The sequence below is a fragment of the Malaclemys terrapin genome, chromosome 11 (assembly GCF_027887155.1).
Source record: "Malaclemys terrapin pileata isolate rMalTer1 chromosome 11, rMalTer1.hap1, whole genome shotgun sequence".
NCBI classification, from domain to species: Eukaryota; Metazoa; Chordata; order Testudines; family Emydidae; genus Malaclemys; species Malaclemys terrapin.
Genome location: NC_071515.1, coordinates 23909168 through 23933368, shown reverse-complemented (window position 1 = coordinate 23933368; position 24201 = coordinate 23909168). Strand labels below are relative to the sequence as shown.

The 24201-nt window shown below is 40.7% G+C and overlaps 1 protein-coding gene across 1 annotated transcript in view; it reads left to right on the top strand.

Annotated features, from left to right (window-relative positions):
* Window positions 1–24201, top strand: part of PLCL1 (phospholipase C like 1 (inactive)) — a 304999-nt gene that overhangs the window by 266921 nt on the left and 13877 nt on the right. Inside the window, exons 4-5 of the mRNA XM_054044587.1 lie at window positions 2038–2113; window positions 7121–7230. Coding sequence (XP_053900562.1) covers window positions 2038–2113; window positions 7121–7230 — 186 coding nt within the window. The remainder of the gene's footprint in view (window positions 1–2037; window positions 2114–7120; window positions 7231–24201) is intronic.

Here is a 24201-nt window from a genome sequence, read left to right as displayed (position 1 = left end):
ATTTCTCTGTTATTGAAATGAGTTGCATTGTATTTTAACATCATAGGAGCCAAAATCATCCCACTGTCAATTAAACCCAGGATGAATTTGGCCCAAATTCCCCTCCTGGAAAAACATAGTTGTGCTTGTATCTGGCCTATGTTAATGTATGTTATTGTTTCTCTTGTTCTCCTTTCTCCAGTGCTTCCTACTGTTTGTTACACCCATTTGCTGTGTCTTCTCTTAAATTGGATTATAAGCTCCTCAGGGCAAGGACTGTCATACTCTGTATTTGTACATTGCCTAGCACAACCGGTTGCCCTCCTGATTTGAGCCTTTAGGCAAGACTGTAGTATAAATTGTTGGTTTTGTTTCTAAAAGAAACTTAACTCTGTTCTCTCCCCAGCCTTTTTGTCGCCTGCTTTAGGGATATTAAGTTTAATGATATCTTTAGTCTTATTCAGCATACTATTAATTCAAAGGGAGCGTAAGGACAACTGTTTTCCATATTTGAAAATATTAAATAACTTTTAATAAAAAAGTAATATTCTCTCAGGTGTAGAGTATGCTAGGTTTCATGTGATTGCAGGCTTTATTTGACAAAACAATTTCCTTAAATCAAAAGTGAATTGCCCACATATGCTGCCTCGTATACTCAGTACTCGGTGCAGCTCTAAAATGCATGGGATGCTCAAATGCTTCAAGTGTGAAGTGAAGATTTTGTGAAGTGAAAGTAAGATTTTGTGCAGCATGGGATAGTCTAGAGTGAGAGGAACAGGGGAATGTTTGATCGTTGAGCCTCTCTGTAAAGTCCTGATTCTATGCCCACTGACGTCGGAAGCGAGGTCCTCATTGATGTCAATGGTGCAGGATCAGGACATAAATTCTTTCAGATTTCACACAATTGAACACAGGAATTAAAAAAAAAAAAAAACAGTTGCAGCATTTTGGCCAAGTTTGCATATCATAACTTATGTAACAGCAGGATGTAAAACTAGGAAACTATCAGCTTGATTCTTATCTCATTTATATCAGCTTTATGCTGTTTTAACTTGATTGGCTTCAGTGGTGTTACTCTTGATTTATACCAGAAAGAATGTGATTATATTCAAGCATATGTATTTCATCTTTGTACATGTTCTTCCTTCCTGTAACAGATATACATGCCACATCTCACAATTTTGCAGAAGTTAGCATTGAAACAACTCAGTTGCTTGACTGGGCTTTTGAAACTTTTTGGAAAGTTTGCAAGCATGAAAGAAGAAATGCGATTTCACTGAAGATGGCAAGAAGAGACGCTCAGAGCATTTTCTACATGGCTGATGGATGTTGATTTATGTATTTTCCTCTTATCTGCAGCCCAGATCCAGGAAGGTACTTAAACATGTATAACTTTAAAGGTATGAGTGGTCCCATTGAAGCCAACTACTTTTGTTTGTTTGTTGATTTATTTGTTTGTTAAAACTTTTTAACTCTTGAGTACTATAGTTGGGCCTGAGCTGCAGAGTTTATCTGAATTCCTCCAAAGAGAAACACAAACAATGAAGTTATTTGGACTACTCAAGTGCTTAAAGTTATACATGGGTTTAAATACCTTTCTGAATCAAGGCCCTTAATGGGTCAATAAATGTTTTTGCTAGGTATTGATGCTGAAAGGCCATAATTCTAATTCTTTCATTTCATTCAAATAAAATAAAAACCCTAGTAAGCACAGAAAGACTTCATTTTCAAATACGATCGTAGATTTAAGTTAGTGTTTGTCTGCTAGCTCTGGTCTCTATTGACACTACCTCTGTTTCCTTTATGTTGCTTAAAATTATGTCTAACTGATGTAAAACAGCTGTTCTCTGACTTCTGCAACAAAACATTTCCTGAGCAACTGTCATTTACCTTGACACAGAATTGGGAGATCTGATATGATTGACTGATATAATCTTTTTAGTCTTACTTACCCAGCAGAGCTCTTTTTAAATGGTACCTTCTTAATACTTGTCTGAGAGCTAGATGTTTAACTAAAGCCTGGTAATAGCAACCTGGTTTTCATTTGTTTTCTGACAGATGATTCAGGAGAGCAGGTTTCTTATTGAAACAGCAGACACCGTTCATGACAAGATTGTTCAGTGTCAGAAAGCAGGTAACCTTGTTGTATTCTCTGTACACATTGTTGTAACTCTATACCTTGTTGTAACTCTATACAAATTTTTAAGGTGGTGGAAACAGCATGCCATAGTACAAAGGGGAGAAGCATCTTTGGCCTTCAATTAAATGCTCATTTTACAATTCAGTTACACCATTCCAACTTTTCTAATATGGACAAGGCCTTAGGGACAAGTTCTGCAAACACTCACTACTGAATGTAGTCTTTGCTTTCAGCTGGAATCTGATAAGTAGTCTTCAATAAAACTACATACTGCAGTAAACACTACTGCCTGTGATAAGTGTTTGCAGGAAGGGGCCTTTGGAGTAGTAAACTACTGGGGCCAGAGCCACGCACACTCCTTAAATAAACAATATAATTAATGCCCTTTAATAAATTCCTTTAATTCCTCCATCTTTAATAGAGAAAAATTTCACAGAATGGTTTAACAATAACATTCTACTGATTTGTTCACCTAATATAAGAGCAGGGTGGAAATTGGTTTTTGCCTTTTGCCCCATGCTTGAAATCCAGGCTACTCTTTCCAGGCCTTGCCAGTAGAGTGACAATCATATCACTTTTCAGCACTCTTGTGGTTGGTCACCAGAACTGAGACTCAAAATTGACTGTGGTGCTATGGCTATAGCCTATTTCAGCCATGTAGAACCACCAGTGAGACTGTTTTGTTTTTCAAATGCGTCCCTAACAAATGTTAATTTTTATTAACATCTTTAAATCCATATACATTTCATTATTTCCATAGAGCATAAAGAAAATCCTTCCCCCATGTGAACTTTCTGAATTGTGGCTTCCATCAGATGGGCATGAGATTTGTTTATTTAAATATATATTTTAGTCAAAATCATCACTTGAGCTGGGTTGTCAAGCTGGGACAACCGTGAATGAAGGAGACTGCAGAAAATAATACTATTTCAAGTATCATAGAAATATACACACAGTAAAATCCTCAACAGGAAAGTCACAGGTGTGAAATGATGCTCTCTCACTTTCTGTAGTCTAGATCTGGAATAACTCTATTCATAGATTCATAGATTCTAGGACTGGAAGGGACCTCGAGAGGTCATCGAGTCCAGTCCCCTACCCTCATGGCAGGACCAAATACTGCCTAGACCATCCCTGATAGACATTTATCTAACCTACTCTTAAATATCTCCAGAGATGGAGATTCCACAACCTCCCTAAGCAGTTTATTCCAGTGTTTAACCACCCTGACAGTTAGGAACTTTTTTCTAATGTCCAACCTAAACCTCCCTTGCTGCAGTTTAAGCCCACTGCTTCTTGTTCTATCCTTAGAGGCTAAGATGAACAAGTTTTCTCCCTCCTCCTTATGTCACCCTTTCAGATACCTGAAAACTGCTATCATGTCCCCGCTCAGTCTTCTCTTTTCCAAACTAAACAAACCCAACTCTTTCAGCCTTCCTTCATAGGTCATGTTCTCAAGACCTTTAATCATTCTTATTGCTCTTCTCTGGACCCTCTCCAATTGAAATAATCAGAAACAGAATGGGACCCACAGACTTCAAAAATAGCCTTAAAATGAGTGGAAAATTAAGTGGAACTGAGCAGGTTTGTTCTGGAGTAATGTACCGTAGCTGCTCACAGCTAATATTTTTGCTGGAATGATCAGTTGTGATTTATGAGTGGATTCTGCATTGACTACTCTACTACTTAGGATCCATCTCCCACTTTGTGACTGTGTTTTACTCTGAATGAGGTTACCAGGGGCTACTTGTGCACATCAAAGAAAGAGTGTGGAAGTTAGTGATGAATTTATAATTGTGAACTCTGTGTGTAAAACAGGAGGGGTCAATCCCTTAGGGTATGTCCACACGGCAATTAAAAATCCACGGCTGGCCCATGTCTGCCGATTCCGAATTGGGCTCAGGGGATGTTTAATTACAGTGTATATATTTGGACTTGGGTCCCAGAGCTTGGGCTCCAGACCAAGCCAAAACATATACACTGCAATTCAATAGCCCCTTAGCCTGAGCCCCAGGAGCCCGAATCAGCTGACATAGGCCAGCCATGTGAGTCTAACTGCAATTTAGTCAGACCCTTATTTCTTACTGCATTTCACGGATCTGACAGTCCACTCTGCCCAAGTTCCCTTTTCACCGCTCCAGGGCAGCCTGTGCAATTCTAATTCCTCTTCTACCCCCCTCATGTATGCATTACGATACAGTCTTTAATTACATGAGCAATACCATTTTTTCCACAGGACCCCCTGCCTCATTCAGTACACAGACTGGGTGGTGCTTACTGAATAAGCAGCTGTCCAGTATTTTGTTTTCTCCTCATTCAGTGTGTGGCCCCAGGCGTTATTTACTGCACACTGTTCAAACCCTGCTCTGAAGACAGAATTATTCATTTTCTTATGGGCGTTTCTGTGGCGCTCATGACTATAGCATCTGAATTAATTTTCTAAACATCCTTGTGAGGTGAGGGGATCTTATGTCTGTTTTACAGCTGGGGAACTGAGGCATAGGCAGTTTAAGGCCAAAAGTATCCACTCATTTGGTGTCCAATGTTAGAGACCTGGCACCTGATTTTTCAGAGTCCTTAGCACTAACTATATATATATATATATATATATATATATATATATATTTATTTATTTTCAGGGCACAGCTCCCATTGACTTCAGTAATAGCTATGAGTGCTCAGCATTTCTGCAAGTCAGACTCCAGGGTCTCAAGTGAGACACCCAGTAAAATGAGAAATACAGTTAGTGGGCACCTGTGGAAAGTTTGGTTTCAGTGACTTGTCCAGCATCACACAGGAACTCTGTGGCACAGGTAGGGATAGAATCCAATTCTCAGGGCATCATTCAACTGCCTTCACCATAAGACCATCCTTTGTCTTCCTGCAATTGCCTGCTTCTTTCCTACACACTTCCCAACGTCTGTAAGAAATGAAACATAAGTGCTACAGGCAAATCTCCTCCTACAAAATCCCAAATACACCCCCAGAGCAGGTCCATCCTATGCCCTGAATGAGGCAGGGTCCTGTGGAAAAATAGTGTATGGTCATATAATGATATAAAGACTATCATAATGCATACAAGAGGGCCAAAGTAAGGTTGCATAGACACTTCCTAACTTCTGCATGCTTGACTTTGCAACCGTAATGATGATCTTTTAATAGAGGGGGTTTTGTTTTGTATGTTTAATTTCCTGAAGAGCAAACTAAATAAAAAAATTGTATCATTTGGCACCATGTTAGCACCTACATTGGTCATCAAATGGGACTTTTAGATCCAGTGCCCAGACCTCAGCTAGCTAACAGAGTAACTGATAGCAGTAATAGGTTGTAGTGCTCTATGTGGACCATCCCTAGCAAGGGATGAGACACATTGCCAGTGGGTTTCACAGATATGTGCTGACAGCAGAGGAATGGTGAGTCTCAGAAATCATGGTTTCCACTCCAGGCTCTGGATGGGAATATTCTCTAGTGGATACAGACTTTTCTGCCCATTCTGCCCAAATGTGACCCTTTCTGTCCTCTCCTCTCCAACTTGTACCCCCTCCTTTTCCCAGTGTGTGCCCCTGGCTCCCAGTCTCCTTGCCCAGCCACGACCAGTCTCCCATAGTGTCATCTATAATCCTTCTTGGTGCTCTGCAAGGCCTCTTCAGTCATGGGGGAAGCAATTATCAGTCTTTTAGCAATGATGCTTCCTGTAGCTCAAGTCCATTCCAGGACTTTCTCGGGCTTTCGAAAGACTTTTTTAATCTGCAGAAATAATTAATTAATTAGCCCCTCTTTGCACACTCTGCAAAGTTTTGTGTCATTCCTTGTTGGATGCTTCTTTGTTGTCAATTCAGAAGAGCTCAAGTTAGGGAATGACACCAAAATTGGAGATGTAGGAAACACACAGGAAGACTAACCAAACAACTGCAAACTGAGCTTGATTTATTAGAGTAGTGGGGGCTGCAGGCATTATGGGGGATTTGGTATTAATGAAAGTAAAATTTCCTAGGAGAGGAAATTAACAACACAGGTACAAATTGAAGGGCTGTAACCAAGCAGCCAGACTCGCTGTATGAAGGTGGGTTTGTTTCCATTTTGTCCCTTAACCCTTGCTTACACTCTGCAAATGTCACACAGAATGAAAATGCTTGAGAGCCACTGGCCTACATGGCCCCGTTAAGAGGTTTTCCGTCTCTAACTTCCATGACTAAGTGTGTGCTTAGACTTTCTGAACTTTTATGGACAGCAATGGATCAGACAAATATCTACCACAGAAACTGGCAGTGAAATGTAACAGGATTCCAAAGGCTGTGGTTCAAAGTTTCTGTTCCACAGGCTGCAAGAATCGTATCCCGTGATAGGCAGTGTAGAGTTTATGAAATAATTTATCAGTATGAAGTGCTATGTTGTTTCTCTATGACTCCTATTAAGATTAATGAGAAGCTGTGAATCTAAATCCTGGTGCACTGTGCTAAACAGATATCTTTCATGTCTGTTGAGTTTCCTTCCGAGCCATGAACCTGTCTGTTGAAGACACAGACAATGGAGAAGGGAGACACAGAGACCAGTGATTAAGTTCTGCAGTGATATTGCCAGCAATGTAGAATAAAGGCAGATTCACTGGAGAAATGTGGGTTCATAACCTTGCTTCACACTGTCTACCAATGATTGTGACAGCACACAGCAAAATAAAGGAACAAATATGGAGCCCTAAAGGTGGAAGATGAGTATTAGAAGTAGAGGATTAAACAATCAACAGCACTATATTGTTTTAGATAGGTGGTAAAACTTCTTTTGTCAACTGGGCTTTAAAAAAAATTTTTTTGCACCCAGTCCCCTGCAGTTGAAAGATGAGCATCGGGTTCTTGAGAGGCAGGGATGGGAGGAAATAAAATGAAAATTCAGGAAGTAACAGGTGTGGGGAGGTCTGGGGATCGTCAGTGAATGGTTTGAGTAAAAATTAAATTGCAGTATAACTGAATCATGTACTAAATCATGTACCAATCCATGTTTTAGGCATGGAATTCCATGAAGAACTTCATAACCTTGGGGCAAAGGAAGGTTTGAAAGGAAGAAAACTAAGCAAAGCCATTGAAAGTTTTGCATGGAATATCACTGTGCTGAAGGTAAGAAGTAAAGATTGGATCGAAAGGGGCGTTATTGACTTGTACCTTCTATTAGCTGGAAAGGGCTACCATTGTAATGGTAGGAGCATGCTAAAGAATGCTAAATCAGACTGAGAATAAGGAATTAATTATATTAAGCGATTAAAGGCCCAATCCTTAACTGTGTGTTAAGGGCAAATTCCTTGCTCAGACAATACTTTTTCTAATGTCAGCAGAACTCTTACATGAGAGATGTGCAGGATTGGTTAAAATCTGTGGATACAGTAGTAACAATGGGTTCTTTTTTTCTGCTATCCCCATATTAACTGGTTAAAAGGAATGTTGGGAACATGTTTGGAAGAAACATTTTCGGTTTTTAGAGCCCACAGGTGAGACGGTCTCTTTAGCATAATGCAGAAGTTAAATCCAGGAAGTGAGTTTAGGAACTAAATGCCTAACATTGAGACCTGGGCAAATAACTGATTTTTCCAGTTTGTTTGCAGTTCCAAAAAATGGAAAAAAAGGTGATTCAAGTAGAATCAAGTCTACTTTGGGTGTGTTTCAGAGCAGGGAATTGAACCTGCGTCTCCCATATGTCATGTGAATGACCTAGCTATTTGGCTAAAGGTTATAAGAGGGTAGCAATAGTACTACCACTTCCCCCTCCTCTGGCCATACTGTGAATGGCTGAAACTATTTGTATCCAGTTTGCAAATAGTTTTGAGTCAACCAAAACTACATTTTCATCGAATAAACTATTTGTTAGAAAAATTTCACAGAGCTCTAGTAATGACTACTACGTGGTAGGATTGAATATCACAATATAGGAATAAAGGAGTGGATAAAGCAACAAGGAAAATGGATTTGACCAGGCTGAATGGCAAAATAAATAAACAAATGTAAAATATAGAGATGAATCCAAGACACAAAATTTCCATCTAATGATGGACTTGCCCAAAGCTTGAGGGTGTTTGGATCCAAGGTTTAGTTTGGGGCTTGTATCTATATGAATCTATAAAATCAGCCTGGAGACCATTGAAGGACTAGAACTACAGGAGGCTTGTATACCTCTGAATGAAGAAACAAAAAGAGTATAGAGGAGAGTGAAATCAGCATGATAAATTGATGGGCCTGCCCATGTTTCCTAGAACTATAAAAGCCCCCTGTCTTTTGAAAAGAAGAAATCCTAATCAAACACACTTACCAGCAAACTATGTCCGGTAAGACATTATTATTTATTTCTGGTAGCGCACATAGCGTACTCAGCACTTCCCAAGCAGAGAAAAAAGCACAGTTCATTAAATTGTGCACACCTCAGGCAAGGATAGACAAGCAGGAAACCGTGAATTACACTGTGTAAATTGGATGGTCAAAGTCATGGATTGACTATATTTTGGTAATATAAAGTTATGTTACGACAATGTTTTGTTTTAATGGGATTTATAAATCATTTCCAATTGCACCTCAAACTGGGAAGCAGGGATTTATCTGAACCTGAGTGAGAGGAGGCGTGGTCCAGTGCTTACAGCACTACCTTGAGAGTTGGGTTCAATTCCCTGCTCTGCCACAGTCTCCAGGTGAGGCCTTGGAGAAAACAAGTAAAGCATGTCTACGCTGACCTGCAATTCAGACTGTGGGGGTGTGAATAGCATGTGTACCGCAGTGTGTACCACAGTTCTGCACTGTGACTTCCCCATGTGGACACTGCAGGTGTGAACTAAAAAGTTTCAAGTTCGCATTAATGGATTCCTTATCAGACACTGCTATTCACACTCACATAGTTTGAAATGCGGGGCAGTGTAGACAAGCTCTTAGTCTTTCTGTGTCTCTGTGCTGCATCTGTAAAGTGGGGATAATAGCACTTCCCTCTACCTCATGGGGTCTTGTGAGGATAAATACATTAAAATATTGTGAGACATTACAGTAACTGGGGGCCATATAAGTACCAAAGATAGCTATCTGAAATGAGTGTTTGGGTCAGGAGATTGGTGAAAGTGAGTCGTTCCCCCTCTGTGGCAAAAGCCCAATCTCTCTATGATTTCATCCACTCATAAGACTTCAGTTACCATTTCTATGTTGACAAGTCACAAATGGTCAAGTAGAGATGGTAGCTGAGCTCTTGAGAGTGGATGAGATGATCCAGAGATGATTATGAGACAATAAGAGGAGTTGGCCAAAGATGGAATCCTGTGGAATCACAACAGACATTGGGAGAGTGGAGGAGGAGGACTCTCATTTGTTCATCCCCTTAAGCAAACACTTGTTGATGTTCAGATAAATTGCCACTCCACAACTACCATTCCCTAGCCTGTTCTGCACAAACTAAACTCTGTCCCCTCATGCCTTAAGAGATGCTCCCTCCCTCTATTTCTGTTTAAATGGGATATCAGAGGTAATGGACTCTGAGAACCTGGCCTGTCACACCCTACTACTTTCATTCCAAAGTGGACGAGCTGAAAGCAGTAAATGTCATTTTCTGCAGAGTTTCTTGTTACAGATGCGAGTGAGTGGCTAGCTTGAGAGTGCTAGCCAAAACTGCAGTAAGTGATACACTTCGACCCAGTGGAGAGAGGATACACATGTTCTTAAGAGAAACAGAGCAGAAAGTAGTGGTGGGAAAGGAGAGTTTGGGGAATTAGAAAGGGGGGAAGGGTCACTTCTGATGGGAATGGAAGGGTTAGGGTGGGGCTGGATGATGGGCGAGGTTCATTATGCATTTTGGCCAGCCATAAAAAAGAGGCAAAGTGGGTAATGGGAGCATTATAGGCACAGTTAAGAGGACCCGCTATGAAACTAAAAGGCATCAAAGGGACTGAAAAGAAGGAACAGACATTTATATGAATAATAAGAATATCTTCAGTTGCATTAGATAGAAAAAATCTAGCAGGGATATAAACTCATGCTTCAGGGTGTGAGCCCAGCACAGACTGCTTGGATTTAAGAAAGGAACAGCCTTGGTGTGCATATTATTGTTTGTGTATCCATTATGTGGGTTTTACTCCATCCTCTGAAGCAGTTGGCACAGGCCACTGATGGAGAGATTATGGGACTAGATAGACGGCTGTTCTGATCCAGGACAGCAGTTCCTGTGTTCCTATACACATTTGAACGTTTAGATGCTTATCAAAACTGAACCTTCAAACTTTTGAGGATCAGACAGGATTAATAAAGACAGATTTAGAGTATGAGAGAGAAATTCCCTACAAAATGTAATTGCTTTGCATATGCAGAAGCTGTTTTTCAAAGTAAGCTAGCTGGGGCATGTGGTATATTTTAAAAGGTACCAAAATCATTTAACTCAGGTTAGGGACTAATTGCCATGTTTCATTTTTTTTTTTAATGTCAAAGCTGCTTTTTCATTTCCGAAAGTGCAAACCATTTGGTAATGTGCTTAAAAGATGAACAGCGTAAATTGATCTGTAGCTTAGTATCCAGTGAGTGGGAGACACCTTTTTCATTCTGAGGTAGGACAGGTTCAGCAATGAAGTCATGTCCTGGAAGACTTGGCTATTTTCTGCTCTGCACCAGATGTCAAATTTCAGGCAGTCAATTGTCATTTTGATTTTTTTTCTGCTGAGCACTGGAAATCAGTGACCCTGCAAATAACAAACCTATTCATTCGTTACGGCTTGTGTCTTTTGTTCAGTACTGACTCATTTCTTCATGCCTCCATGCAAGCATCATTTAAGGGTCTATTTAGAAAGAGACCAGAAACCCTCCCCCGCCCAAATCAGCAGCCTCATCCATCTGTCTGTTCTTAATGGTGTTCCATAAAAAGATGTTTGATTAGATTTGAATATAATAATTTAAGAACTAAAAAATACTGTACAGTAGCTAACAAAAAATCAGAGTTTGTTTAAACTGGATGAGCTGATCTAGAGAATGTACGTTAAAACATCAGTGTAAGGATATTTCTTAGGATCTATCTGTTGTTAGGAGCAATGATATACTCGGCAATAGTCCGCTCTGTCTGGAGGTTTTCATGGATTCCCCATGGGCAGTAGCTGGTACTGTTGTATTCTTGTGTGTGTCAGACGATTAATAGCCTTTCCCTAGTGAGTTTGACTAGTGAGGTAAAGGCATATTGAATGAATGTATTTATTCATAAACACTTATTGAAATAGGTAAGTTTTGAATGCAAAGAGGCAAGAGGGGATGCATTAAGAAAAGCACCTTTAGCAAAATCATGAAATAGTTAGAGTTTAAGATTAATGTGTATTTTTATAAAAATTACCAGTGTGGGCATTCTTCTTGTTTAACAATGCCAGGGGTACTTCTAGGAGGTATTTAATAAGAAAGACCAAAATAATCCAACATTTTCTTTCTTATTTTATATAAATTTAATTACATATTAATAATACCCTGTAGGAGGACAAACTATTTGCCATAACATAAAAGTGTGTGTAGAAATAGGTTATACAACTCAGTGGCAGCCTAATAAGTAGAGAGACAGCCTTATTTGCAGCTTGTGTTGACATTCCCACAGAGGCTGCATCTTATCTGGTTTCATGTCATGCAAAATAATGTCAGACACATTATGTCAGAAATATTTAGATGGTGAATGTACATAAAATAAATAAGCGACAGATGTTCTTGCAGCTGAAACACAGGAATGGTTGTCAGGTTTTCTGGTTTCTAATCCCAACTCTCTCACTATACTTCCTGTGTGACTTGGGGCAAAGCACTTAGCTTCTCTGTGCCTATATTTCCCTTTCTGTACTTATTTGAATTCCAACAAAATAAACAGGTAACAGTGAATTCTGTGATCAGAATTTCATTGAGCGTTCCAATGGCTACACAGATTAAACCACACTCACAAGACCCGCTTGGTGGAATTGTTAATTTTATCATAGCGGAAGTGGCGCCACCACTTTAGTTAAGGTACCTTAGTTTCCATTCTAACCCCCTTTCTTCAGGCGCTCATAACTTTTCTTCGGTATTTTTTGATGTTCGAGCCCTTCTCTAATGTCCACCCCTAATGTTCTCTGAATGGAGATTTTCATATGGCTTTGTGCTGCCTTCCCCAAAGTGCTGATGCTTCTCTCTTTCTTCTCAGACTTCCTCCATTGCTGCTGCAGTTCTCCCACAGTGCTAGAAATTCCCCCCTCTGATTGTCCCACCCAGCCATTGCACACTTCTTCCCTTCCCAGGCTCCTTTGCTCCCTCTGCTCCTTCAGTCTGGTTCGCACCAGTTGGTCTGTCTCCTTTTTACTGCTTCCTCTTCCCTTCATACGGTTGCTGTCTCTCCAGGGGCCTCTTTTTCACTTTGAAGTAGCCCCCTCTCCTTTTGCTCCCACTGCATCCTCTGATGTACTGCCCCAGTAGCTCTCCAGTGGATGCTGTGGGTGCTTCAGTGACATTGATTGGGTGAATCTCAGAATTAATAGTCGAGTTGTCACACCTTTGAATTTTGAGACTGGTTTAAAAAATAAGGGCTGTAGTGTGTGTTCTAGACAAAGTTTGATTACTTTTCTGATACAGCCTGCTCTACAGAAAACACCACAAACTGTGGCCCTGTACTCCTTACTCAGACAAAAATAGCACAGATTTTAATGAGATTTTTACCCAGGTAAGAGCTGCAGGATCATGCCCGCTATTCACAGGGATTGTTAATTCATCCAAGCAAAGCTTGAAGTTGTTTGTCCTGGTCCAAATGAATTTCTAGTGTAACTCTGTTGAAGTTAACAATTATACCTGGGATATATTTGTCTCCCTCTACTATCGTACTTTATTAGGGTATCTGTTCCTCTGCTGATGAATGTCATTTGAAGCCTATTAACAGCAATGTCAAATACTTGCCTGCTTATTGATGATTAAATAGCCAAGTTTTTTGTATATCCAAATACTGACTTATTTTGTAAATGAAACATTCTGAATATGAAGAGAGTGGCATTTATGTTTTTTTATCCAGAAGAAAAACCAAATTATTTTAAACCAAGCTGTGCACTAAACTGTTTTCAATTTTCATAGACTCATGCTGCCACCCGCCTTAATATGTTACTGCTGCTGCCAAAAGATTATGCTGTCCTATTCAGGTTTCCAAATATTAATTTGTGTGTCTCTCCCCCATACTCCTGGTTTATATATTTGTCAAAGCAGGGACTGGTATGTTGGGTGGTTAGATTTTCAGGGACCATTTCATCAGCAACCCATCAGTGAATCTGCAAATTAGCCTGTATTTAAACGATTAGACATATTAAAGAGAGAGATTATTGAAGACAGAAGGCATAGAACTATTAACTTGCAAATGCAATTCATTCTCAGTGAGAGTGCAATCCATGATGTCATCTCGACAGACGCACACACGCACGCATCGTATCTGCAGCTTTCCCGTTGTGTCTCAGAAATCTGCTCAGTCTGTACCTGGTTCACATTTTTGTGATGTGAGCATCGGAGAAGGAGGGAAGCTTTTATGATGCGGAATAATTAACATCAGCTTCTGGGGAAAGTATTTTTAATGTCATTAAATAGTGCTCAAATGGCTAGAGAATGTTGCCAAGAATTACCTTTCTCTTAATTATACTCTTGTCATTTGTGACAGCAGAGCCCGGAGTAATCTGCCTTCTATTGCTTGCAAGGACAGCAGTGTCCAGCTTTCTGCCTTTGGTGGCAGAAGCCAGCTGTGCAGTCCCAGGCTACTTGCAGAGATAAAAGCTAGGTTTTTGCAATGAATATGGAACCACAGACCGCCATGTACTTCCTTTCCCTTCATTCAAACTAAACTAAATCTAGCCTCTGTCTGAGGTATAACTTTTCTTTCAGAAAAAAGAGGCATATCTGACAATGATTACTGAATAATTCAGAAGCAGCTGGATCCTAATGAATAGCTGTATCACACAGCCTGGGAGTCTCCACTGATCTCCGTGAAGCAATAGGGGCCGTTCATATCCTTATTCCAAGTCCTATAATATGCAGAGTGGACGTTTTTAATGGACATTTTGCATTATAGTAAAACCATCTTAATCTGAATTAAGATTTATTTGACAACAATTGTCTAGGATTTATTGGATGAGACAAAAATAGAAATATGTTGGGCGTTATTCTAACAAGATTTTCTTTTTGCATTTATTTCCATTTAACGTCTTATTCCCACTGATAGGCAGGAAGCCTGGCTATGCCGCTTGGCATGCTACTGAGAGGACAATGGAAAGAAGCAGAGCATACTGCCAGGACATCTGGTATATTGAAGCAAGATTGCAAGAATAACTTCTACCATAGGTTACCCCTTGTAACCCCATTGTTGCGAAGGCATTTAGGTGACATCTTACAGTATCTAGATCTTAAGTAAGAACTCCAGCCATTTGATGAGCAACACTAAAGTTGCTTTTTTCCATAATACCAGTATATCTTTACTCTCTCACTCATTTATCCTTTTTCTCCATCCTCAAAGTACTTGTGCACCCTCTGTCCTGCCCTTTTCTGTCATCTTCTTTTGCTTGCCTTAAACATGTCCTTCCTGTGGAGACTTGCAGAGCTGCTACCTGGAGTTCCGATTATGCTTTAAATTTGGCTCTAGGACAGATGTTGAATTTGGTGGAGCTGTGCTGCGGTCTCTCTTCAGTTAGGATTCTGTCCCCACCTGCACATTATTTTCAGCACTGCTTATCAATCTGTCTTGTAAGTGGGAATATGCAGAGCCACTTGAAGAGATGGAAGTTACTTAGTTGTAACTGGGGTTCTTCGAGATGGCTCTGCATATTCACACTCCTCACCCATCTTCCCTCTTTGTCAGAGTCCTAGTCGCTTATTGTTCTCTGGCATTGTGGTGGAAGGAACTGAAGTATTAGGCGATGCTCCATCCCTTATGATGTCTGGCTGTCAGGACGTTTGGAGACACCGAAAGAGGGGCCGGGGGCAATGAACATAGCTGGGAGAAGGTTCTACCCCTACCGTAAAGCACCACAAGGTAGCACCATACCAGTAAGTGTGTGAATATGCAGAACCATCTTAAAGAACTCTAGTTACAAGTACCAAGCCTTCATTTACACACACACACAGGGATTTTAATGAGTGTATGTTGTAAATCTACAATAACAAATGTTACTACATTAATGGAGTCCTATTGTATTCTCTAAAGTACACTGCTTTCTGTTGATTAGCTTTGTGAAGGCCTCCACAAGCTCTCCCTTTCTGTTGTTGACAGCATTAAGCTTTGCACGTCTCCTATTTTTAGCTTTGTACAAGAGCGCTCCTGCAGGATTCTATTTACTTAAAAGACACTTTTCTCCATAGATTTGGAGTCAATGTATCTAGGTATGGAAAGTTCTCAAGTTACTTTAACAATATATTTCAGGGTAATATTGTAGTCCCAGTCTTTCCAAGGTACTAGTAAATCAACTGGAATATCCTATATCTCCTGGCTACCAGCCATTCTACAGGAAAGTTGCTCCAGGAAGGATGTAGTCAGTATTCTCAAACAAGCAGGATAGTGTCAATCTAGGTATCCTCTTAATGTGAGATCTTAAAGCCAAGTGGTATTTTATACAATGTCTCCATTTTTTTTAGCCAAGGAAATTTTCAAGACATGAATTAGATTTGGAGTAAATTAAATTTTCACATGTATTTAAAATATGTATGAAGAACTTCATCTGATCTTATATCTGCATGTACAGAGTGTTGAAAAGAGGAACAATTTATGTTTGCTCGGCAGGCAACAGCTGCACACATTCATATCTATTGCAACATAATGATATTTTAATATTCCGAAAGGATATCTTAGGTCATATGTGGCTGAGGTCTGAGGTCACAAAAATAAGACATAGTTTGCGCAAAAGAGGAGATTTTATCCCTTATTAATCAGTTGTTCACATATTTGTCTGAAACTGGAGCATGTTTCAGTGACTAGCTGGAAGTGATTTTGCATACACAGGAGTTCAGATAGAAAATGCAGCTCTCAAACAATGGGCCAAATTCAGCTCTTGGGTAACGGGGTGCATTTCCACTGACCTTTAGTGGAATAATAGTGGTTATTCTAAACATTATTCACTTCTATGGATCTGACACCTCCTGGGCTCCCCTGCTGGCCAGCACCCTGCAGCACCCTGCCTGAGTTTTCCCGTGATATAACCCAAGGACTTAATGCAAAGTCTCCTCTCTCAATAACACCCCTTCCTAAGGCTGATTTATTATTAAACCCTTGTCCAAATGCTCCCTAGCAAAAGTCCCCATATAAATCCATTTATAACTCCCAATGCAAATGGTCGTTAAGATTTCCTGACAGCTTGTCCCTCAATGCCCCACATACCCCACACTGGCACCTTCGGCCATGCCTGGACTCTCTGTCAGTCCTTTTCTGTCCCTCAGGCCCTGGACAGCTATCCCAGGCCTTCCAGCTGGAGTGCAACCTTGCTCTTCCCCATTAGATCCCCCCACCCCCAGCTTCTCTGCTGGGAGCATCCTTGCCAGGGGAGCAGCCCTCACTGCCCCCAGCCCTCTCATGGTTCCTCTGGGTCCAACTTTCTGGCCCTGGAGATGTCAGCTGGTAAGTTCCTCAGTTGCTCTCCTGCTTTCAGCCCTCTCCTAGGAACTACATACAGTCTCCAGCAGCTCTCATCTTCCACTTCTCTTTTCCTCCCAGGCAACCCTGGCTCACTGATTCTCTCTTCCCTTAGGGCCCCAGTGTCCTCTTTTAAGGTGCCCTCAATTGGTCAAATGGGAGTGTACTGATAAGGCACAGGTGCTCCTGCCTTTTAAAGGGCCAGTTTCACCCTGTGGCAGACTCCATCCTTTAGTGTAAATGACAATTTTTTTAGCCTCAGTTCCATGATTCTATTTTTTTATGTAAATAATTTTCAACAACCTAAGCGAAGAGCCACCAAATGTGTGTGGAATGTTGGTAATTGTGGGACTAAAAAGGGAGACGTTTGAGAACTAGGGGACAATGAACAGAGGGTGGCATATTGTGAAATGCCATTCAATGAAGTGAAAAACGTTCTCTCAGCCTGGCTTCTTTGACCGAGCTAAGCCAGAGCTGTTTAGAAGTCTAATGATGTGCCTTTCCTTTTGGGTGCTAAGCCACATTAAAAAAGACGATAGATCTGATATTACAATATGTATTGGCCAGGTATGTAGTAATGCAGCATATATGTAGCATATATGATAAGTCATGAATAGATTGAAAATGGGGAACAAATATACTGCATATGGTATTTTTTGTTTCACAAGTACCTGGTAAAATTAACTAGACAGCTACATTCAGTATAAAACTACTTTGCAAAAAGCCTCTTCACATGAGGCCATCTTTAGAATCGAGGTGTTGAGCATGTCAGATTATTGTGGTGTTGATCTGTTGTAAGTAGAGACCAATTTTAGTATAAGATCACAAATGAACAGTCGAGATTTTCAAACAGTGCCAGCCTGCTTAAACAGATGTCTAATTGTATAGCTTTAAAAACCAAGAAAACACATAGGGATTAACAAATCATTGGCAAAACTATCCTATCCATTTTAAAAGTTAACATCAAAATATACATTAAACACTAGTAGTCATTATGGGCCAGCAGCTCCCGTTTTGGCCATTCTGGTGCATATTTGGATGGAAGAACCTCAAGGAAAACCAGGGTGCTGCACGAAGCGATGTAAGATTCAATGGGCAGAACTCTGAGTTTGTAGTGAACCATTGTCTCAACATGATGCTGCAGGATTGCCTGGGATGCTCTGGTTTTGGATGAAAAGAACTGCTGAGAACCCATAACCAGTGAAACTCCAATGGAATGCTTTACAAGAGTAGCTCAGGTGCCCTTGCTAAATTCCTACTGGCTAATTACAGTTTGCCTATCTAAAAATCCCCCCCAAGTTTTGTAACCCCAGACCTGGGTGTGGCTACAGTCTTCTCCCTTTTCTTCTCAGGGTTATGAGTCCTGCATTCACCTATCATGGCTCCTGGTGCCTCCACCCAAGGAAAACTGTCCTAGTGCAGAGATCAGAAAGGGCTTATCCCTTGGGAAAATATTTAACACATATCACATACAGCGGCGTGTCAGAGAACATAGAAATAAAATATCTGTCACAATTTCTAGGGTAATGAAATAGTAACCGGGGCTTTATTAGGCATGAGGAACTCAGGATAGGGGACAATGGAAAAGGGGATTAGGATAATAAAAGACCAAAATAACAGTACATAAACTCTGCCCCTGGGAAATGTACAGCCAGTATAATCCACCCTGTGCTCCCTCCCAGCACCTGCCTAGGCAAATAGTGAGTTTAGGGTCAGTCTTTGATGGGCGGTGCAGCGCTGAAGACATTGGCCATCTTAAAAGAAAATAAACAAAATATTCTTACAAAATATCCATGCCAGACAGAGATTCTCCAAACCTTTTCATATCCTGGTTGAAGCTAATAAGATCTCCCTGCTGACATGAGTCAGCAACAGCTACTCTGTAATTTTATGCCGGGTTCCCATAGCAGAGCTCAGGATACTGGAACCCTGTAACATACCTTCTCTTCTCCTTTCCTCAAAGAGACACCCAAAGTGTGCCCTCCTGTTTCCCTCTTCTGTGTATTATACTCACCACCCACAATCCATCATTCCATGTTGCTCCCCTGATTTCCTTGCTGCTTCTCCATGACGTTTCTCCTATAGGCCCAATAGACAATTCCTCAGTTCTAGGTTGTAGCTACACAGAGAGAGAGAGAGGTGTCTTGTGGTTAAGGCAGCGGGCTGGGACTCAGGGGTTGTCTTGCTGCTGGCTATGTTCCAGGTAGTCCTACATTTGTTGCACAGTCTTTTCCAGGGTGACAATGGGTGCTGATGAACCCAGCTCGTTCTCCAGTGCTGTGTTGACTCTGCAGCAGTAACATGTCTATGGGCTTGTCTATATTACCCGATCGATCCAGCGGGGGTCGATTTATTGCATCTAGTCCAGACGTGATAAATCGACCACTGAGCACTCTCCCGTCGACTTCTGTACTCCACCGGAACGAGAAGTGTAGGCAGAGTCGATGGGGGAGTCAGCCGTCAACTTACCGCAGTGAAGATACAACGGTAAGGAGATCTAAGTACATCACTTCAGCTACATTATATTCACGCAGCTGAAGTTGCGTAACTTACATAGATTCCCCTCTTCCCCCTGCCCCCCAAATGTAGACCAGGCCTAAAAAGTACTAAGAGTTTATCTGAAAAGTCAGCAGATATGTTCTGAGTACATAGAGGGAGTAGAGCTATTGAGTAAAAAGGTGCATGTTTGTCAGAGTAGAACTGCACTTGAAAATTGGTAGAGGTAGGAAGAGAAAATGAGGAGAGAATGGAATAATGGTTCCCTGATAGAAGAGAATTTCCTGAGTATAAAAACTAGGTCATTATCATTTTTCTATCTCTAGTATGGAAGAGGTTATGAATATACTAACTGTATGTGTCAGAAGAACGTCAGCAGCTTCTGTCACAACTCTCTCTTAAAATAGTGACATTTCATCTGGGACATTGACATCAAAGACTCTTTTACACCTGCAGTGTGTTAATTAAAGGAAGCTTGGACGTGTGGGAGTCGGGAATTTTATTTGTGCTGATCTAGCAGCTACTATTGCATCCAGATGAGTTTAAAGGGTTGTAATGCTGGTACAAGATTCAGCAAAATCTTGCTTTGATCTGTCAATAGATGTATTGATATATAGAAAAGGGAAAAGAGCAACTTCCTGTATGGATTCTTCAAGATTGCACCACAAACCTCATTGAGCTAAAACTCTGGCCCTAATGCACAGCCTAAGCAACCAGGGTATGTTTTTGAGAGGAAGGAATCATCTGCTTTGACTTCCCTCCGAGCCTGTGGATTGGCAGAAGCATTGTACCACAGCCCCTACTCCAACCTGAGATCTGGAAGATCCTCGATGCAGTTTGCACTTTCCCTGCCATGTGGGTGGGAATGACTGATAGATATGCATAGCAGTGTGTCCACTAGCCCCAAAAGGCTGCTGTCCGGCACACAGGGAGACCCCATGAAGCAAGGCTCCATTAGCATGCAGTGTAGGTGTGCTTCTGATACTCAACAGACCTCCTCCAGCCTCTATTGTAAGAGGGCCATTGTGTCCAGCGGGAGCTGGATTTATCCCAAAGTGTGCCATGTAAATGGGGGTTTAGATTGTTGTCATTTGGTTTTTTTCATGTTTAAACTACATAAAAATAGAATGATTGTTCTTGCCCTCCAGCAAGGCAAAGATCCTTTTGGTTTCTCTAGGACAGACTTATCATGTAGCATTATCTTTATAGTTTATCTATTCAGGAACTGATTGTTGGTTATAAAATTCCTATTGTCCCTTTATACAGCAGTTGTTAAATAGCTGAAGAGCTTAACAGTGTAGAATTAATATTCTAGGTCCCCCGGTTTTGGGTACGACTGAGCGGTGCCTGATGTGTGAGATTCAGGTGGGGGCAAAGGTGGCTTCTCTGAATCTGGGGCTAGCCAATTCCAGTTCACCCCCCCCAGCACAAGATAGGGCCACCTTTGGGGTTCTCTAAGGTATCCAGGTACAGTATAGTATAGCTATACTGGCAAACCTTCCTGGTGTAGGCGCAGTTTATACCAGCAAAAACACTTTTATGGGAGTGAGATTTTCTTTGTTTTACATTGTCTATGCTAGGGCTTTTGCCAGTATAAAATGTCATAAAATAATCACACCCCAAATGGCATTACCATACAAGCAAATGTTTTAAATTATGCTTCCAGGGGATTGCTGGAGCACAGCAATGCCCTGATCAGACCCTTTCCTCTTGGAAATGGCTCATGTGCTCGGTGCAACCCCGGGCTCAGGTATCCAAACAAAGCACCTTTCACCAAACTGTTGAACCTTGCCCTCTCCTTTTGGGTTCATGCTACTGAAACATTCAAGAGGTCTTGGTGTACTACAGTACTCCCAGGGACCTCATTGGGGTGTTAATTACACATCGGTATCCTGTGCATTTATTTAACTTACAAAAACTCTCTTGTAAAATGTAATTGGTTGCATATCCAGAAACTTCATATTAAGCTGTTACCAGTCTGAAACTGTTGGTTGAGGTCTTCAGTGGTGTCTGAATGGAAGCTCTGCTGCCTGTCAGAAAGTTTGTTCTCTTAAAAATTATCTTTGTTGCACATTTTCTGCTGATTACAACCACTCTTCCCATTGTCAGCACATAATCATAGAATCATAGGACTGGAAGGGACCTCGAGAGGTCATCTAGTCCCCTGCACTGATGGCAGGACTAAGTATTATCTAGAGCATCCCTGACAGGTGTTTGTCTAACCTGCTCTTAAAAACCTGCTACGATGGAGATTCCTCAACCTCCCTGTACAGTTTAATGTACAGTTGAAGAGCTCTTATAAATTATATAAGGCTAACTGCCCCTCCTTTGTTATGCAAGTACTCTGTCAATGCCTACAAAATAAAGTGCTCCCTGAGGGTGGGAAACAAGTGTTCATTAACTGGATTCAGTTCCATGAAGGAACAAGCCCTGCAGATCAACAAAATGACAGAAACTGAAGTTAGCTCAATGGAAAGCTCACAAGTTTCTCACCTGAGAGATGTAGTGCTGAAAAAACCCCACTGGTTGCCTAAAATAAATAGTGTTTGATATCTCATTGCATGAGAGTCTCTAGTACCTCCAACCCTGTTTCCAAAGCATCACGTGCCGCTCCAGTTAAAAATAGGACTAATGTGACTAGTATGTATCTAACCAACCTGGCATTTATAACATGCTCATCATCCATTTATCTAAGTGTTTCCACATTGAAAATGTAGAGGCTAGTGCCTAAAATTCACCACAAATTATCCAGGTAGTTGTCTGTTAAGTTTGTATTTTCTGAAAGTATTACAGTTCTATTTCACTGACAGTAAGAATCCATTTTTTAATTTTGTACTTATTATTCGTATTCCAGTATCACCTACAGGTTCCACAGGAGACCCATTGTGCTAGGTGTTATATAAACACACCGTAATAGACAGTTCCTGCCTTGAAGACAGATAAGAGCAGGGGTATTATTGTCCCCATTGTATCATCTCCAGCTAAGGCACAGAGGGCCAAAACTCACTGACAATAGAAATGTGAGTGACTTGGCCAAGGTCACACAGGAAGTCTGTGGCAGAGCTGGGAATTAAATCTGGATCTCCTGAGTCCCAGCCCACTGCCTTAACCACAAGACCTCTATCTCTATTTCTATTTCTGGAAATCAATGCATGCCAAATCACTATCAGTAAGGAGTTGAATAGAGACATTTCCAGCAGAATTTGAGGGTTTTTTTCACATTTCAACATGAATATGGATTAATGAATTCTGAACTTTTCACTCAAAAAGGGGCTGATTCCGAGAAAAAGGTGGCTTCCAAATTAGAAGCTAAAAATCTGAATTTTTGACAGTTTTCTATTCTATTATTCTATTGGGGGAATCTGTTTCACTGAATTTCATCAGTGTGAAAAACTGAAGGGCAGGACAATACACAAAATGGCAAAAGTTGCAAAAAAAAAAAATCTCCAGTTTTATAGAGAGGTGGGTGGTATAACTGCTATTGAAAGAACAGACAAACTTCTAGGCTAGAGAGGAGATGTCAAGGCATAGAGAAAAGGCCTAGCGCCACACAATGCACACCCTTCTCATAGCTTATTTCTATACTACTCTGAGCATAAGTATTAGGAGCCCTGATTTTGCATCCAAGAGCCATTTGCTTTGACCTTGGCCATTTCACTTTACCTCTCCTGGCTCCTGTCTGTAAAGTGGGGTAACAATGCTCACCCACATTTGTAAAGTGCTTTGAGATCTGTGGATGGAAAAAAAGTGATATTTAACTGATTGGTAATATTTATGTATTTAAATAGTAATGAGTGACCAACCATTGTGCCTCTGTAGTAAACACTTGCTCATGCCATATGTGACTATGGCAGCATCATGGATTCCCCAGGTAAGATTTAGGAAGAGAACTAGTTTGCTGTGTGAAAAGGAGATCCACATACTGCTTTAAAAAAGCTCTGAATGTTCCACAACAAGCCGGGTTTTATTTTACATTTGCTGTCCCTGTGCCACCCATTACATTGGCAGCTCCTGTAAGCCCTAAAGATGGGAGGTGTTCAGGAAAATGTGTACAGGAGTTGTCAGAGTAGCTAACTGGATCAAAATATTTCACTTCTCTGTTTGAAGTATGCTTTACAGTAAAAACAATTAAGCAGTGGCAGGAAACTCCACTTGTAGCCTTGACAACTACTGTTTTCCTTAAACTAGGTCAAGTGAAATAAGGTACATGAAGGTGAATATACATGAGCCCCGGGTTCTTTCTTTTCCAAATGGGTCATTTTTCAGGATGAGTATTTTGGCAGAAAAGACGTCTATACAAAGATACATTATCTATTACCTGGCAGCATTCATTTATTTTTAGACCACCAAAAAAAAAAAAAAAGTGATATTGCTTACGTCAGATATGGTGTGTATGGAAGAGTCAAGCGAGAGCAGAACTAAAAGGCACAAGCAATGAGGATCATAGAAATGGATGAAACAGGGCTGTACAATAGTCTGTTCTCTTCTTGAATTTTCAATTATATATATACCCAAAGTGGGTATAAGTCCCACTTGGACAAGCAGAACTGATGTGATTCACTCCAAATTAACAGAGCAGAGGAAAACTGTGTTTAACTGCCCTGAATGTTCTCACTTTACATTGTCTTATATGCTATATTTTGAACATGTGATATGGTGTTGTGCCTGATACTGTATTGTATTAGCAAATGAGAAAGACACAAACCAAAAAAATACATGCAATCCCACAGACAGTTGCAGTCTCCTTTTTGAGGACTTTGAAGTATTTATAGTCTGAGATCCAATTCATATCGTAGTTAAAGGGGTACAAACCCAGAAGGACTCCACTAACCTCAAAAAGAAGTAGATAACGAAGTCTTCCTTTTTTCTTTCTTCTTAAAGAAATGTCTAAAGGGGGGGGGGGGGGGACAGGGGAAGATCCTTTAAAATCTGCCATTACTTTGTCTAAAGAAAAGTGTTTCACATGCATGACATTGTATACTTTTAGTCCATATTAGGTC